The sequence below is a fragment of the Scardinius erythrophthalmus genome (assembly GCF_964197995.2).
Source record: "Scardinius erythrophthalmus genome assembly, chromosome: 16".
Lineage (NCBI taxonomy): Eukaryota > Metazoa > Chordata > Actinopteri > Cypriniformes > Leuciscidae > Scardinius > Scardinius erythrophthalmus.
The window spans coordinates 24774030-24792953 of record NC_138236.1 but is presented as its reverse complement, the minus strand read 5'-3'; the positions used below and the strand labels follow the sequence as shown (position 1 = coordinate 24792953).

Below are 18924 nucleotides of genomic sequence, written 5' to 3'. Positions count from 1 at the left end.
GAATTTAATAGGATCTATTTTGATACATCCCAGTTTAAAGTTCTGGTTTGTTTGCTGCCTAGGAAATCATGAGGCTTTCTTCTTGACCAAGGTCAATTCTGCACTTGAATATAGTCCCTACGAAACTGTCAAACCCCTAAAGGTTCTGGAAATGTGCTGTTGAATTGGAGATGTTAGTATACAGCCAGCATCTTACTGTAAGGGGCCGTTCACAAAAGAACACGTTCTTGCGTTTAAAACGCTGGATTAAGCACGAAAGGCTTGGAAAAGAATGCAGGTTTTTGAGACGCATTTTTGAAAATTGAACTGCTTACAACTTGACGCGGCATCGAGTATCCGTGTAGCAGATGTTTACAGTGAAAAATAAAGGGTGCGTCTCAATCAGCTCCCAAGTTTAGTAGTCAGGGCACTGATCGGGGAGTCTGCCATTTTACGGGCCACTTCCAGTTCACTGGAACGTTCACTCCCTAAAAGAAGCCCCCAGTGCACCACAAAAGCCAGGGAGCATCAATGGTCCCTTACCGGAAAATATGTCACATTTTCTGAAGCGCAAAACATACACATCATGACACGCAACAGAAGATTCTGTACTTTTAAAAGATTGTACTTTTAAAAGATATCAATCCTTCTGTTGATAAATAACAGTGTTGGTGGTTTATAATGCAAGTATATTGTCGGAAATGTCCCAATGTGTATTAAGTCAGGGTTCTTAGGAGTGCCTGAATTTGTGCAAACAACACAACACCCAGGGAGCTGATTGCCCAGACAGCAACATAGAGTAACATAGTACCAGTTGTGGGCCGGATCTGGGCCGACACTGTTGCTGTCTGGGTAAGATGCACCCAAATAAATGCTGCGCAGTGGAGCGTGAAAACGCGTTCTGTGTGAACCGGCCCTAATAACGACATTCCAATGTGTACTTGTGCCCTTTGTGTAATTTTAAGGGATGCGTGTGCAAAGTTCCGTATACCTCATGAGTGTATGATGGACTGCCCATTAGATTTTGGATTGATAGATTTTCACTTATCCCTTTAAGGCTGTGACAAACCAAACTGGCATCAACGAACTAGCGGCGACAAAAGCCGACATTGTTTTCGCCTTGCGTCTGCCGCTTGAACACACTGCAAAGACTTCAGCCAACGGCCAACTAGCATGTACGTTCTGTGAGAGGAAACTTTCCATAGCAGCAGTTGGCAGTCTGTATTCGTCATTCAGAAAGGGAAACCGGAACTAGGACTGCTGAAATACAAACCATAAACAAAGCAGTGCTTGCTTACCATTTTGAAATATGAATCATGTTGATCACTTTCTTCATTCCAGACGGTCATGTTTTTTATGAAAATATTTGCATATTGGAATGCGAATTTACATTATGTAAAATAAGAAGAGCCTTCTGTGTGTGCAATCTTGACTTTGTCAAGTATCTTCTCGGGCACTGGTTCCCTAAGCCGAACAGCCAACAAGAGTGATCTATTTCACCGACTGCCCTACACAGATTCAACATGCTCAATCGGCCAAAAATCTGCCGATGGGGTCCAACTAAAAACTGAGCTGACAGATGTGTCGGCTTGGTAGTCCTGTTGTTCTTGTTTAACTGCAAATAATGATGCAATTTGGTCCTATTTTGTTTTTCTCTGCTGCGAAAATGAAGCATTTTACTATTTCTTCGCAGGTACTGATCTAGACCGATCTAGACACTGCTTTCCAAATGTCACTATGTGCCTGAATATGTCTTAAATACTCACATAGCGAAGAATGTCAGCCCTTAGTAATACCTTTATCAGTACATTTATTTTCAATTCAGGTTGAACTTTAAGGCCTCGACGTTGTTTAACTTTTTTGTATAATGACTAATTACTAGTGTTTTAATGCAGACACTGTTTTGTTTTTGGACTCTTTTTGGTGTTATGGACTCTTTTACCTTCTTCAACCAAGGAGGCCTGTGATGAGAACACAAGCCAGCTGGACATGTATTAGCATCATGCGGAGAGATGCACCAAAATGTTTCCCCTCTGCTGAAAAAGGGCCTTTCTTCCAGCAGCTAAGCTCAGAACTTTGTTTCATGTTTTTCACAGTTTGTAGAGGATATTTCATCCCTCCTAAATGGAACATATTGATTCCCACCGCCTTTCCTCGCAGCACTGTGTTTGGAACATGAGCGTGCAAAACGACCTCCACATTGAGAGGTGGAAATCTTGTAGCTGTCTATGCACTTTGACCTCTGCGCAGCAGAGGATGGAATAGCCATATAGAAGACTCAGCGATTCCCAGTTCCCACACCAGCGAGAGCCAGCCACTGTCAGTCTATGGAGCAATGCAACTTGTGTGGGCTTACCGGAATGGAGCCCGGAATGGGTCGCCCAAAGAAGGACACGATTTAAACCCTGAAGGCTTGGGTTTGGCGGGCGTTCAGTACGGTGCTCCTGTAGCTTTAAGACTTTAAATTGTCCCTATAGAGAAAGCCTGTTTTTCACACTGTGAAATGGGTGACATCAAGGTGAACTGGAAACATGATTGTGCTTTTATTGTTGATTTTATTGGACCTTTCGGTAGATTGGTTGTTTCCCAACATCTCAAAAGGATAGTTCACCCAAAAATGAACATCATTCTCTCATCATTTACTCACCCTCATGTCGTTTCAAAACTCTTATAATTACCTTTATTCTGCACAACACATTTTTAAGAATGTATTCGCTTGTTTTGTCCGTACAATGAAAGTCAATGGGGTCCAAACGTTTCAAGCTCCAAAAAGGTAGTGTAAAAGTAATCCAAACTTTAGTGATATTATTACTTTGTATGATGAATAGAGTGACATTAAAGTGCTTATTCACTCTCAAATCAAATCAGAACATTGATAAACTCATATACTGTACAGAGCCCAAATCAAATATTGCGACGCGTCAGTAACATCAAACATCATTGGTTCTTGTGTCATGACATCATGTGGCTCACAAGAACCAATGAGGTTGGATATTACTGACGTGCCAACATATTTAATAAATGATTTGATATTTACTACCTTTATGCCCTTTTTAAAGCTTTAAACATTTGGACCCCATTGACTTTCATAGACAAAAACCATTGAGACATTCTACAAAATATGTTCTTTTGTCTTCTGCAGATAAAAGTAATTCAGTCTGGAACAGCACAAGTGTGTGTAATGCGTGTGTTTTTTCTGCTAAATGAAGAAATGTAAATTTCAATAGAAATCTATAGGAATTTTGCATGTGTTCTGGAAACCCCCCACACTGATGATTCGCCACATTGACTAACACAAAGCTGCTTGGATTGAAATTGTCAATAGCCTGGAGATCAGAAGTCAATAAACAATGGACCTTTTTTGCCTGTAAAATTTCGCTGATGTGATGATAGATTTTTTTTGGGGTGAACTATCCCTTTAAGTAACACAAGCCACCATTCAGTGTTCTTTTTTGTAGCATCATAATCTGGTTTCAAATGGGATTCAGATGACCACATGAGGTGCGAGTTTCAATGTTTTTGGATTGTGAGCTTGAAGGTTAACTTGAGATCTGTGTATGCATGTATTTTCACTCCCATTGTCATCTCAGACCTCGCACTCACAAGTTTTGCATTGTTTAGTCCAACATTATGATGTAACAATATGGTGGGAGGGGCCTGCTAAACTGCAGTTTGCATCTTCATAGAGGACTGAAAACAGTTGCATTATATTTCATCTCCTGCGTCTTTTCATTTCAAAGCAAGGTGGTCAGGAGCGTGTCTACGCAGGGCCGCGTCATCTCTTACCCAAGCAACATAACATACAACACATTGAACTGGAAATATTTCAGTTGCTCTCGTTGAGTAACAGACATTAATCTCAAATTGTTGATTTGGCACCAGTCCTTGTTAGGATGGGTGGATGGATGACTTTTGTAATAGCATTCTCATAAAACGGAGGGAGATTTTTGTGTGTGTGCCTGGGCATATGTGTGCTTTTGTGTGCATAGTTTTTTTTTTAGGTGGAGGACAATGAATACACATTAATAAAACTATAATTGTATCATTGCAACAAAACTATAAATATTGTATAAATTCTCATTAATTTTTGTAATCTTGTTCCTGTAATGCAACCACCTTTCTTTTTGAAAGGAGTACATGTTTGGTACTTGTTTGTAAATAATGTTTGCATAGCACTTGCCGTCTTCAAATGTTCGCCTGTTCATTTTCGGAGCTGAAACATTGTAATGTTTGTTACGCATATTGAATTCATGAATTCACACACGCTTGCATAACTTTGTATATTTTATATGTTTATTAATGCCTTGAACAGTTTGTGTTTATGCAAATGTACAGATGTGAGATCACAACAGCTATATTACAATATGAAAATAAAGCACTTGTTCTGTAACAAAGCCAATTCATGATTTTGTCACTTACAAAAAAACTGCATATATACACATATATATAGGCCTATATATATATATATATATATATATATATATATATATATAGGCCTATATATATATATATATATATATATATATATATATATATATATATATATATATATATATATATATATATATATATACTCTACACACACACACACACACAGTCAACTTGTCATAATATATATTGCACAGTATTTGTCATATTCTTAATTATTCAAAATTTTTTACTGTATTTATACTCATTACTAATTGCAATTTAAAGAGTAACTAAACCCCTGGTCAGAGCCTGACTCCACCCACTGGCAATATTTGAAAAATGCTGGAAAAGTAGGCAGAGCCCAGTGGAGAGGGGGCGTGCATCTGAGACGCATCTCTCTTTAGGCAAGGGCGTGGTTAGCTGGTACCCTCTGACATCAGAGTGTACCGCAACTTCCAATAGGAAAATTCAACTGCAGTAGCCACTGTTCAACCTGAAGAGGGCAGCACTCAGACGTTTTTACATAAAATTAAAATACTTTAAACACAAATGTCAAAAAAATTACTTGATTCAATGAACAGCACTAATAAAGCCCCATTCTTACAGATCATTCACTAAAAAAAGTTGGTTTAGGGTTTAGTTACCCTTTAAAGTAACAAATAACATACACAAAAATTTTATTCAATATTTATGCACTAAAAATTATTTGACCATTTAATATACTCAAGACCTCTAGTTGACAGTTTTGGTGAACATGAAATACTTGATTTATTCAAAATATATACATCAAGAACCTAAATGCTACACCATGTTGATAATCGATTATATTAATGGGTCATAAAAAGCAAACATGCCTGACATGAAATTAATCCCTATTGTGAGTGAGGGCAGACTTATGCAAATATATTAAATTACCTGCATAATAATTAGAAAGTAAGCCTTAAAATGCTATTATATTCCTAGGATGAGAAATATTTTAATATTGAAAAATGTCAAAATATTTCTAACAGCCATGTAAATTAGTTGACACACTGAATGACACCAGTGATGTTAAATAGTAACACATACTGGTGCAAATTACAATTTATATAGATTACAATATAGAAACAATAACATTATTCCAATTTATGAGTGTGCCATTTACTTATGTAATGTATGAATTATACATATATACATATATACATATATACATATATATATAATTTTATTATTATTGTAATTGTTAGTATTATTATTTTTATAAAATGTAATTAGGCCTACCTGATTTTCAAAAGACTTAATCTAGTAATGTTTGCAAAAATGTTTTTATAAAAACCTTAAACTAATGGTCAACAACCAGGTATGTACAAATTGACATAAAAGAACAGAGTAAAATCTCGCATGAAGTAGTCTAATACAAGCGCCATATACATTTTTAACCGTATTCACCATCCAACTAGACACGTTTCGTTTTATACAGTCAGCTGTCGCCCCCTGTAGGACACACTGCGGAAATACTGTCAAAAATACGGAGGAAAATTTATTACACAGAGAGTTAATTAAATATAAATGCATTTCATTTTATGGAATGTTGTGCTATTGGCAAATATATTTAACTTATTTCGTTAATACTACTCCTAATAAAATGAATCGGCTTCCTGTGGAAATAGGGCATACCTTTCTTGAATGTTTACCTCGGTCTCATTTCCTCTTTGTGGTTTCGTTCTCTCTCCTCCTGTGTGCACTGAAGCGCATACGGCTTTTGTTCTACAGTACATTACAATAAAGCTACTGAAATAATCTCACCATTATTATTATTATTATTTACTAGTTATGCAAATACGATGGATGGCGAATTTAAACATGAAGCATCAGAAAAGTATTGCTAGATGACATCAACTAAAAGTACTGATCACACATAATAGATAAAAACATCCATTTCGGTTCAAAAAGACAAGACAAAAAGTAGTACACTATACTCAAATCATACTTTAATCAAAAAATGACCATGTACAATAAAACCATACACACACAGACCAATAAAAATATAACCCCAAACCCTTTCTTCATTATAGCACACAAACGATTGCATTAAAATCACACTACTGAACATGGATTCATTCAGTGATCTCTTTACATTCTAGTTGCTCTTAGTGTATCAATGTGATGAGAATCCGTCTGTAGATAGGAATCTGTCAATCATGACAAATGATCTCTCTGGTTGGTCATAAGGCAAAATGTGCCCGCCTCCCCTGACAATTACCTGAAGAGAAGAAAACAGAGAGGAATTCATTATCAGCCAGCTTTCTATTGTATTTCTGAAATATTCATTTCTACTACATTAGCGGATGCCAAATAATTACAGTAATATAATTTAATTATAGCAAGTAATATTTATTAAAATAATAAGCTGAATTGAACAGCACATATTTTACACAATTTTAAAAACAATACTGTATATTTATATATTATCTACCAATAAAGCTGTAAGCAGATTTAGAATTTTTGAATAGATTTTTACAGCCGATGCCAATAATTTCTAAATTAATCAGCCAAATATATTATATTATATTATATTATATTGATCTAGCAATACTGCAAAACCTCACCTGAAAGAACTCATTCACTTGTCGTACGTAACCTGCCACTTCAGTATCACCGGGCTGGACCTTCCAGGGGAAGCGCATCGTTTTTTTGTACTCGTCCGCTCCAGACCAGCTCACGGTGGGCAGGAAGAGCTCAGTCAGAGGGGCCGCAACGATGACATCAAGCTGTCCACTATAGATCAACACCTGAGTACACAAACAAATCAGTCCCACAGTTCAATCTAAAGTGGGAATTAATCCGGAAAAGGAAGACATGTGAAGACCCCAATGCAAGTAACAATACAAGTAATTCAATTAACCAAACACAGGGCAAAACACATTTACAACTTTACACAGGCAGTTGGATCATATAGTGTTTTATAATTCCAAATATTAAGTTTACTTCAACAAATGATTCCCCCTGTGAAATACTTCATTAAACTATAGGCATGCACTAATATAAAAAATCTGGCTAATAATGATAATCTGATTGTTATACTCATGTTATAGTCGATATTAAATTGCTGGTCACACTTCAGGTTAAGGTCCAATTCTCACTATTAACTATGAACTATGACTATCATAGTAAGGTAGTTGTTAAGTTTAGGTATTGTGTAGGATTAGGGGATGTAGAATATGGTCATGCAGAAAAAGGCATTAATATGTGCTTTGTAAGTACTAATAAACAGCCAATATCCTAGTAATATGCATGAAATTAACCAACTAGTTAATAATGAGAATTGGAAGTGTTACCAAAATTCTATATAATTTTATCTAATATAAACAGATTAATTATCCATTTAACAATTAAAAAACATAACACTAAAACCTAAAATCAACCTTTTGAAATGGCACATTTCAAATATTATATACTGTATTTACCAAATAAAGCCTACTGTATCATATTTGATGCGCAAACTTTGAAGGCCTCTAAATTATCAACATGATCAAAACTTGGCTGAAAAGCCTGTTGTACACTATCTTCTACATGCCTGCTGTCATCTGATTGATAGTTCATACTTTTTAAGTAAAAGGTCATTAGAATCAATAGCCGCTTGTTCTCATTGCTTTACCGTTTCCATTCCGGGCGTGAGAACGGCTTGTAAACATGGTGTGCCAAACCATGCGAAACCTTCACTGATTTACACATACACTAGTCAACATTTGAAGTGGATCAAAACCTTTCATCAAAGTAATACATGAATTTTGAAGAACACCCGGTCTTGTCTTAGGACAACTTTGATAAACTTTTTTTGATCCACTTCAAATGTTGACTACTGCAGTAAAAGCAAGACTAACTTTTATATTGCTAGTAATATTTCACCTAATTGTGGGCCACCAAATAACTTTGATCTTCATATTATCCTATATCATACTATGCAATATAATAAGTCTGATGCATCAAATATGATATTCAATAAAAAAAAATCCATATGCAAACTAAAAAAATAATAAAAAATAAATAAAAATAAAAATAATAATAATAATAATAATATTTTTAAATATATTTTATATATTTTATTTATATTTATATTTATATATATATATATATATATATATATATATTTATATATATATATATATATATATATATATATATATATATATATATATATATATAAAATCTAAAGGTCAATATAAAACTCCCAAACCAAATAGTTTCCTCACTCTATAGTTGTCCATGAGGATGCCCAACCAGGGCTTGATGGACTTCATGACATCCTGAAGCAGGTGCTTCTCAACCTCTGAGCCGTCATTAAACGTAAGATTCCCGACGTGGATGGAACGTCGAACATCTGGTAGAGTCACAAATGCAGAAAAATACTCCTGATCTGGAGGTTCCTATTTAGAAAAGAAAAACAAGAAAAAACATCAACTAGCCATTCAAATCCAGACCACCCAATTCCCGCAGTTTGCTTGTAATAAAATATGCTGGTACCTGACACTGCATGTAGTTGAAGTAGTTGGTGCAGCCAGTGACGTTTTGGAAGTATGAGGGATAAGGAACAAGATCACCATTCAGTAAGCTGTCAAACACCTGGAGGACAGATGAGATGCTTTCAGAACTGATGAATTAAGAAGCCCCAGCGCCACAGATTTAGTATGTCCTGAATAGGGCTGGGCGGTATGACGAAATATATATCGTGGAAAGGATTTAAAGTGTCTATCATTAGAGATTTTGATATATTGTTTATACCGTGGCACATAAATGATCAGCGTATCCCAGTACTACTTAAAGTTATTGACACTGTATAGTGATAAAGAAACTTGCATGGATGATAAAATAAATAGTGGAAAGTGCATGACGCTAAAAAGTGTTAAAGGAATAGTAAAATTAAGTCATGAGACTATTCTAGACTGTTATATTTTTTATATTGTCTAGTCAGGATCTCAGAATTTTCCAGGGGTTTCGACACAAACTTCAGAGTACATTTTGTTCAAGTGGTAGAATGTTAGGCCTAAAGGAGAAGTAAGGTTAGATGTTAGAGTTATGATTAGTTTGATATACAGTTTACTATTTTATTCTTTAAAAAAAATCCATCACGGGTCCATCAACTGTTTGGTTACCGACATTCTTCAAAATATCTTTTGTGTTCAGCCGAAGAAGGAAATTCATACAGCTTTGAAACAACTTGAGGGTGAGTAAATGATGACAGAATATTAATTTTTAAGTGAACTGTGCCCGGTTGCATAAAGCACCTTAAGTGTAATTTTCCCTTAAGTTCGCCCTTATGTTTCCCTTAAACCTAAGGGTGTTGCAGAAAAAAACCCTTAAGTGTTACTTAAGGGTTTCTTTAAGTGAAACGTCATAAACACTTAGAATTTCCCTTAAATGCTGTTTTTTCACTTAAATAATCCCTTAAAAAGCGTTAAGTGTTGCATAAAACCCCTTAACGGTCATTTCCCTAAGTATAACTTAAGGTTTGGAAATCGTAACCTTAAGAGTAACGCGGACAAAAATAAGACGACATGGCTGAATTTATGGAACCAGCTGAAGATCATTATGTGCCAAGAAGAATTTTTAGGGATAGGGAGAACCCTTTGGACCATTTTAGCGATGAAAAATTGTTGCAAGAATACCGATTTGATCGACGCGCAATATTTGCGCAATACATCGCTAACAAACTAGAGAGCGACCTTGACCATGTCACACATCGCAACCACTCTTTACCTGCGGTGTTACAAATGCTTAGCACTGCGGGTTTTTTTTTTGCAACTGGGAGTTTTCAGTAGTGGGATATGTTTTACATGTGCATAAATCGGCTACCATTCAATAAATGTAGGCTACAATTAGTGTGTATCGGATTTTCAGGTGATATTCTCAATTCATTCAGTTAACGACGCTCTGAGGTAAAGTGTTCAGACTGCAGACTTATAGCAACGATTATATTTAATTGTACAGTACAGTCATAACATAACGTACAGACATTATCTTAATTCCATAATGTCCTTAAACATAACAATATTGCTGGCCATAAACTGAGAAAGTGCGCGTCCGGTGTGTGATACAGTTGTCCTAGACACGACGCGCGTTTTAGTGTTTTGCATATCTATGGCAACAACAGACTTTTATAACGTGAATCCAGGATCGCTGTCGTGAAACACTTAAATGTTTCCCTTACCTAAGAGAACCGTTTAAGAGATTATATGCAACACCCTTAAGTTATTCTCTTAGGTAAGGGGAAATCGCCCCTTAAGTATCACACTTAAGGGAAAAACTTAAGGTGCTTTATGCAACCGGGCACTATTCCTTTAAGTGCAATAAGCCATGAAAAACTAACTCAATGTGTTAGTCGCTGACTGTCACACACCCGAAAGCAGCTTTTCTCAGACAACATGCAATCCCAATTTCAACTCTCTTTCGCAGCTTATTAAACTTGAATGTTCAAATAAACACAAAATTATGTCAAAATGGCCATTGTATGGATCATTCACTTAAACACAGTCATTTATATCTTAAAGGTATTGCGGAGGATCGTTCCGAATTTTAGATAAGACCCGCCTTCTCCACTTTTTGAAAAGTTTGATTGATTCACCAGAATGATTGACAATTAGGAGGACCAATAGTATAGGTGATCCACCCGGAAGTAAAAAATCCTCCGCTATACCTTTAAGTGAATGTAAACAGTAGGGTGAAAACCATGTTTTGATTGGATGGTTTGCTATTGCTGTGATGTCATGTGAGTGACAGGTTGTCCTTCAAATATATAAAATGGTAAACTTTGATTTCCTGGTGACTTTACTGTTAATCAAACATCACAAGAAAGAGAAAAATCACTCACTGCTCTTGGCTGAATAAGATTTAATTCATACTGTGAAGACTGCGCAGTGTTTTTTCTTTTTACATTTGATTATTCAATTTCTGTAGTATTTCTTACTATATGTTAAATAAATGCTTATTCTTAATATTTCAGATTTATATTGTTATCGTGAAATACAATTTCTCATATGGTGAATGAAATATGATTTGTCACATCCTGAATGCTGCCTCTCACCTCAAAGGCCTCCACCCATCTCTGCTCCTGGATGAGTTTGACTCCTGCATCCGTCTGCATCTTCACATGCTGCCTCTGCAGTTCATCCACGAGACCCGTCTGATAAAGGAAATCTGAATAGCCTCCCAGCATCTGAGACAGAGAGGATCGACGAGATTAAAGTCTGCACATGACATGAACAACAGACAAAGTCAAAATTATTTGTATAGCATATTTCACAATACACACTGTTTCAAAGTAGCTTTACCGAAAGTCAGTCTTGCTCACTCACTCACACGCGCGCACACACACACACACACACACACACTCTCTCTCTCTCTCTCTCTCTCTCTCTCGACGGAACCCGTCGTGGAGGACCGAAAAAAAATTAAACATGCTAGTCTTTTTATCGTGATGTCGTGAAGCATCACAGACTTTCACCGTAGGTTGTCGCCCACTATGACACACTATACGAGATGAAACAATCGAATCTTGCGTCCCGACGCCCGTTGTAGTTCAGTAACGTTAGTGTTTGTAAAAACAACAAAAGTGACAGATAAAAGTGCCACTTCACGCGGTGGAGGAGTGGCATTTTGCACATGAGCGGGTCCAAGAACTTCCAAATGAGTTTTAAATTCATGAGATTTTTATTCATTTAGCCTAATGTGTTAATTATAGATGTTTATTAATATAAATGCGCTTGACTGCGTGCGCGTCGAGTAACGTTAGCTTTCAAACCCTGGAGCAGCGCAGAGTTGCCATGGAAACGGCGCAACAAACACAACCGAGTCTGACAAGCAGCAAACTCCCTCTCTCGCTGTTGTTTTCACTGCTTTCAGGTGAGTTTAGTCTCTAAAAATCACACAAATAATACACACAACTGTTCCTGACACTTTTCTTACGTGTTATTGGCACACATCTGTTGAATATTTACTTAATAGAAATAGGTTAGTGTCTTCGAAAAAGTTCGTTAGCATCTCACCCGTTTTCAGAAGAGGTAAGGGTAACGTTAACTGGTTTAATTGGGATAAAATTCTCTAAAACATCAATATTACTAAATAATAGATGCATGAGATTACATTCATAAAAAGAAAACTATGTATTTCCTTACAGCGAGAGTGTCAGTTGTTATACTCGCAGTTCAGCCGCGGCTGACTGGATTGAGCGCCCAGCAAAGCGTCAGTAAGCAATCAGTCTGATCACGGCCATTTGGCTGGTTTAACTGAGATAAAATTCTCTAAAACATCAATCATACAAAAGAACATAATCATATCAACAGATGCATAATAAATGAGCTAGAGAGGGAGGAACACAAAACACAAAAACTGCCAAAAATCAGTGGTTTCTGAAACTTGCCAAAGGCAGACTGCCAGACAACTAGCCAGCCACTGACAGGTCACGTGATATGACAGATTCAGACTGGCAGCTGCCAACCAGCCACTGACAGGTCACGTGACATGCCATTGGTGGCTCCTGCCAGCCAGGTGAAGATTGAACCCCCACTCTAAAAATGTGTGTCAATTGCTTTCAAAACAACCCCCCCAACCACCGCCGGTAGTTGGTCCATTACCACCGCGGTGGTAAAAAAAACCTGCCACTGTCACAGCCCTAAATATAATAAGATAATCTTGTTTGAAATACTACATTGACTGGGTTAAATAGAATTGTATTACTAAAAAGAGACTAAAATACAATTTTCATTGACTAAAACTAGACTAAATGTCATCAGATTTCTTTGTGGATAATTCTGACTAAAATGCTCAGACTTTTAGTCGACTGAAACTTGACTAGACTAAAAAGAGTGTGAACGTGACTAAAACTAATAAAAACTAAAATTACAGCTTGACACAATGACTAGACTAAAACTAAAAATTAAAACAGGCCGCCAAAAACAACACTAGTAGTGACAACCGCATTTACAAAAATTCAACGAGGTGTATGGAAACAAACTGGTTGTTATTGACGCATTTAAACGAACTTTAGGGATGCGTCTCTGCAGTGCAAGAAAATCCCAGTGAAAGAGATACATGGCTATTATATGACATGAATATTATATGACTAAAATTTCATTACCCGCATTTGCCCATATGTTAACTCTATAAGCTTCATTGCTTTATGAGCCCTAAAACGCTTACAATAAGAGGACATGGCATCACTTCAAGAGAGCGCTATGCAAAGCAACCTTCCAATCATCACAATTTTGAGAGCAAGTCGTGTTCCATACACACATGGATCGATAATTTAGGGTACACACTCCCACATTTAAATGCGGTTGTCACTACTGGAACTTTACAGCGTGTCCGTGGCTACTGTTATGTTTATAATGCCTTTAGAGCAAGTTCAGTGCAATAGTTCTTCTGTACATCATAATTATCAGGAATGTGATGTGTTTTAAAGGAAATATCCTTTTCATTTACCAGCTCAGGGTCACACAGACCATCTCCAATGGCCACTCCTTTGAAGTTGATCTGCACTTTGGCGGAAGGATTGTTCTTGTGGATGTAGTAGCCAATCGCTGGAACATACTTTCCTGCATATGACTATGGGTTTAAAATGTTAAATAATGTAAACAACACACTGTTTTGACTGTATAAGAGAGTATGATTCTAATTGTTACAATCCAAAATGAGGTCCCTTTCCTCACCTCGCCTGTAGCGTAGAACGGATTAGACTGGAACTCACTGAATATCTGGAAGAATTGAGTCAGGGCACTGAGGAGGGGAAAAACTGTAATATATATCACATGCATCTCACATTGTCTTAGATATACAGTAATTTTTTTGCCATTGTACCTGTACAAGTCTCTGCCCACATCATCCTGGTTTTGGGCAAATCCTCGGTCGTCCTCAGTGAAACTCCATCCTGTCCCAACCTGAGAAATAAACCACAAACAAGCATTTCAGATCAATAATTAACTGAAACCTAAAGACACTGGTCACATGTACCGTATGAGTATATTTGCAGTAGGGCTGTCAATAAAATATGATTTATCTAGTTCAATCAGTTCCGTTTTAAAGAACAAATTGTGTGCAATAATTAGATTATGTGTGGATGACACTCAAGACAGAACATGTATCCTATGTAAAGACATATTTATGCATCAATACTCTTTAATCATCTCACTTTCAGAAAAAAACTATATATATATATATATATATATATATATACTATAATTAATATACAAAAAAAGGAAAAATGACAGAAGAGCTCCGTTTGTTAAACATCCCATCAGATTTTAATTTATGAATACATTATCAAAAGAAATCTTTCATAAAAATCACACAGAACAGAATAAAACAGCCCTAATTTACAGACATATCTATTTGAGTCTAATTTAATGAATACACTGAACTCACCGGGTTGTCGATGTAGAGAACCGAGTACCGTGATGTCCAGGGGAACTCTCTATAACCCACTGCAGAAAGACAGTAAAGGGTCAGCCCATGCAATCTTTAGAAGGAAATTGAATATATCGAAATCAGAAGTGATTATAAAACATAAAAAGAACAGGGTTTCTTTATTAAAGTGCCCCTATAATGCATTTTTGTAATATTACATTTCATCTAGTGTGTTATATAGGGGTTTGTGAATGTAAAAGGTCTGCAAAGTATCAAAGGTCAAAGTGCAAGATAAATGGAGTTAATGGAGTCACCCAAAAGAAAGAACTGATTCTGAACTGCCTGAAATGAGTCGTCAGCAATTCCGGCCTTACTTCCTTTGTAACACATTTGCATAATGCAAGCCTATGATCTTCATTGACTGCCTGTGAACAACATCTACTCTGAGCCGCCCTCACACACTGTAGTTGTAGCTGAGGCCTGGAAGAGACGCTGCAAATCCGGTACAGTAAAATGGACGGCATCGTTACGGCTCATACTGTTCATAGTGCTGAGGAAACCTCCAGAGCTGAAATTCAGATATGGTAATGAACGTTTTGTTCCTAACACACTCTCTAAGCGGTAGACCAATTACAACAGACTGGGTCATCTGACCAATCAGAGAAGAGAAGACTCGATGCTGTAATGTATATTATGAGAAAGTTAACATGTTTTTTGACCTTGGGTGCACATAAACATTGTAGAAGACTTCAAAACAAAATTAGGAAGGAACCTTTAAAATAGCACAATAGGGGCACTTTAAGCAAACCCTCATATGACCTTAGTTTCCTGTTTACACTCAGTGCATTTGGGGTCTATATGACCCCAAAGATGCACAGAGCTTTTGTACAAGAAATATGCATTTTAATAATACAAATTATATATCATTTTTTTCGTTTACTTCTCATCTATATTTTTATGCTGTGTTTTGGGGGATATGAAGTACTTTTTTACCTATTTACTGCAAAATTCCTGAACTACACCATTAGCATACGTATGAAATATAACATTTTTATGAAAAAAACACATTTATGATCATCAAATTTAAATATGAGTGGTTTCTGGATATTGATCTAGGCGTTAGATGCAGAATTCTGCCATCTGGTGGTTAGATGTGTTTTTGTAGATAATATAGTTTTAGCCACAAAGTGTAATTACCATATACTTCCAGCAGAGGCCCCATAGAGATCCATTCATTTTTCTGGATGTGACTTATTGCTCTTATAACAGCTTTTTTTTATGAATTATATATTTAAACATTTAAAAATACATTAAATCAGTATTTTGTCAAAGTTTATAAATTTTTTTTTGTTATTTGAGGTCTTTTGAAGTGTCTTGTTATTGCAATAATGCTATATAAATTTGCAATAATGTCACATAAGTTGCCACTAAAAGAAACTACTTGATTGCAATTGCATATTATTTCAATAATCGAAATGTATAAAATAATTAACTTTAGAATAAGAAATTCATTTTTTAAAAGTAAAAAAAAAAAAGTAAAAAAAAAACAAACAAAAAAAATAGCTATAGGCAGATAGGAATAGGAGTGAAGAGTAAACACATTGTGTGTCTGTGTGTGTTTGTGTGCATGCAAGTGCATGTGTGTGTGTGTAATCATGCTCATTCCACTTTTTTTTTTCTCTAGTACCAGGCCTTCATTTATGTGTGAACATTTTTAGATTCATGCTGGAATTATTGATTTTATTTACCAATTTCACTAAAAATGCTCTCTTTTGCAGTCACACTTGTTTGTTTGTGTTTGTCTCTCTGTGTATGTGATCTGTGTGTAGTCATGTTCTTTCTACGTTGCATTTGTGCTCTCATACCATACCTTCATTTATGTGTGAAATTTTTTAGATTTATGCAGAAATTATTGATTTTATTTCCCAATTTCTATAAAAATGCTCTCTATTGCAGTCACACCTCTCTCTGTCTGTGTGTGTATTTGTGTCTGTGTGTGTGTGGGCGCATATGTGTGTGTGATAATGTTCATTCCACATTGCATTAGTGCTCTAGTTCCAGGCCTTCATTTATGTGTGAGAATTTTCAGATTTATGCTGGAATTATTGATTTTATTTGTCAATTTCTAAAAAAATGCTTTCTATTGGAGTCACACCTGTGTGTGTGTTTGTGTGCGCGAGCATGTGTGTGTGCAAGTGATCATGTTCGTTCCACATTGCATTTGTGCTCGAGTACCAGGGCTTCAATGTGGTATTGAAATTTTCAGTTTTATTCCGGATTTATAGATTTTTTTTGACAAATGAAAAATAAAAAAACATTTTTTTTCGATTTTCCCATTCATTTCAATGTGGGGTCATATTGACCCCAAAGGTCATGAGTGTGACTTTTTTTTTTACACACCTTTAGAACAACCGAATCAAGCCCAGTTTTTTTGTGTGTGTATAGATAGGTAATGTAGAAAAAGTCACCAAATTTTATTCCACTGAGATGAAGGGAACCATCTTTTTTAATGAAAGAAAAGTCGCTTGGGGTCATATTGACCCCAAAGCACAAATGAGGGTTAAGCAAAACAATCCCTTATGGCCTAAGAACATCTATAATTGAATGTGCATACGACCATTAAGCTCCAACATATTGGAACACAACACAGAGATGTTTGTACTCACATGTGAGGTTCTTATGTACAAAATATGGGCCGTGCTCCACAAACAAGCCGAACATAGATGTGCCTCCAGGTCCTCCCTGCAGCCACAGCAGCACCGGAGCCGTCTCTGGTTTCTCCTAAACAGAGAAGAACATGCAGCAATACGTGAATACAGTGAGTCACCAACAGTAACATCACACTAAATCAGAAATATTCTGTGGACTGTAATTCGTTGTGAATGTGAACGACCCCTGAAAGCACCTGACTCGAGTGATGCCAACTGACGCAGAAGAGACGGTCAGCAGATCGGTCTTATCTTTAGTGCTGTTCGTATGCAGTGTAACAGAACTAAGTGTATACCCTTATATTACCTGGGCAGGGAAGAACCAGAAGAAAAGGTTACTGTTGTAGGTCTTGTTCACAGTGAGATATCCTGAGAAACTCTTGACATTGGCTCCAGGAAGGGGTCCCACCAAACTAAGTTTTTTGGCTGCATATTCACAAAACATAAATGAATTCGTATTAGCATGCAGGTCAGAAAGATCAGTGAATTATGATAGCAGTTTTTAAGTCACCATGATATATGTCAAAATGGACATTATTTATAAAAAAATATGAAAGATTTGCCCACATAATCTTTAATCAATTCCTCTCCTTCTTGTACTGACATCTCTTCACACATACCTTCTTCTATCTTGCCTTGCTCCAGATAGGGGGTGAGCATCAGAGGTTTGCCCGGGTCAACTCCAAAATGTGACCCGCTCACACGGCGTGATTTGCGGCAGAAGAATGAGGAACATCCTCGGGAGCAGACCGACTCCAGGACAGCCCAGAGGAACAGCAGCCTCAGCGTTTGCTTCAGCATCATAGAGATTTAGGGTTAACTGCAGACAGCACTGAAATATGACACGGGGATCAATGATCAAGCATGATATTTAAAGGATCATATAACCTGCTCCCTGTCTTTACATGTCCAAACATATCAGACGAGAGAAGCAAATCCAGATCTCAAGTCAGATCAACTTACAAATGCGACACGAGTTACATAAGAACATAACAGAAAACGTGCAGCAGAAACTGTAAATGTGATAGGCTGTGTTATGATTTGTTGCAATCAAATCATACGTGCTAATTTAAATACATCTATTCCTCGTCATCAATAATAATAGTTACCTTGAGTCCAAATGGCAGTCAGAAATCCAGAAACAGTTTGCATCGGCATGAATCTGAACTGAAGTCAGGTTGTTGTCACATGACTATATGGGCGCTGTGTCATGTGATCGCAGTGAACCAGGAACTTCAGTCGAGAACATTGACCCCTAGAGGACCATTTGAGAGAAGCAGTCCCCAACACACATACCAGCTTTCCAAAAATATTCAGTAATGCATATGTTATGCTAGGTCTCACACAAGTGAATATTTCTTAGGGTTGCTTTATTTTTAAAAGTCATTTTCTGACCACAAAAAGTCACTGAACGTGTCTGCTGCTATAGAACACAAGTTGAACTTTTCCT

The 18924-nt window shown here is 36.6% G+C and overlaps 1 protein-coding gene across 1 annotated transcript; it reads right to left on the bottom strand.

Annotated features, from left to right (window-relative positions):
- Positions 1-6337: 6337 nt before the first annotated feature.
- On the bottom strand, positions 6338-18692 carry cpvl (carboxypeptidase vitellogenic like). Its single transcript, XM_081387893.1, has 13 exons — positions 18584-18692; positions 18095-18306; positions 17782-17900; positions 17433-17547; positions 14785-14843; positions 14221-14300; positions 14073-14139; positions 13846-13968; positions 11450-11581; positions 8893-8991; positions 8622-8795; positions 6978-7160; positions 6338-6631 (listed from the first exon to the last, which is right to left on the bottom strand). The coding sequence occupies exons 2-13, from the start codon at positions 18276-18278 to the stop codon at positions 6527-6529; spliced, it is 1440 nt and encodes a 479-aa protein (XP_081244019.1). The 5' UTR covers positions 18279-18306; positions 18584-18692; the 3' UTR covers positions 6338-6526.
- Between the last annotated feature and the right edge of the window lie 232 nt (positions 18693-18924).

What these genes read in the sequence shown, in the direction of transcription:
- cpvl (XM_081387893.1), bottom strand. Translation starts at nt 18,278, where the DNA reads ATGATGCTGAAGCAAACGCTGAGGCTGCTGTTCCTCTGGGCTGTCCTG. An exon ending in GCAAGGCAAGATAGAAGAAG is followed by an intron (nt 17,901 to 18,094) that starts GTATGTGTGAAG and finishes GTGAATATGCAG; the next exon opens with CCAAAAAACTTAGTTTGGTG. An exon ending in TCTGGTTCTTCCCTGCCCAG is followed by an intron (nt 17,548 to 17,781) that starts GTAATATAAGGG and finishes TTCTCTGTTTAG; the next exon opens with GAGAAACCAGAGACGGCTCC.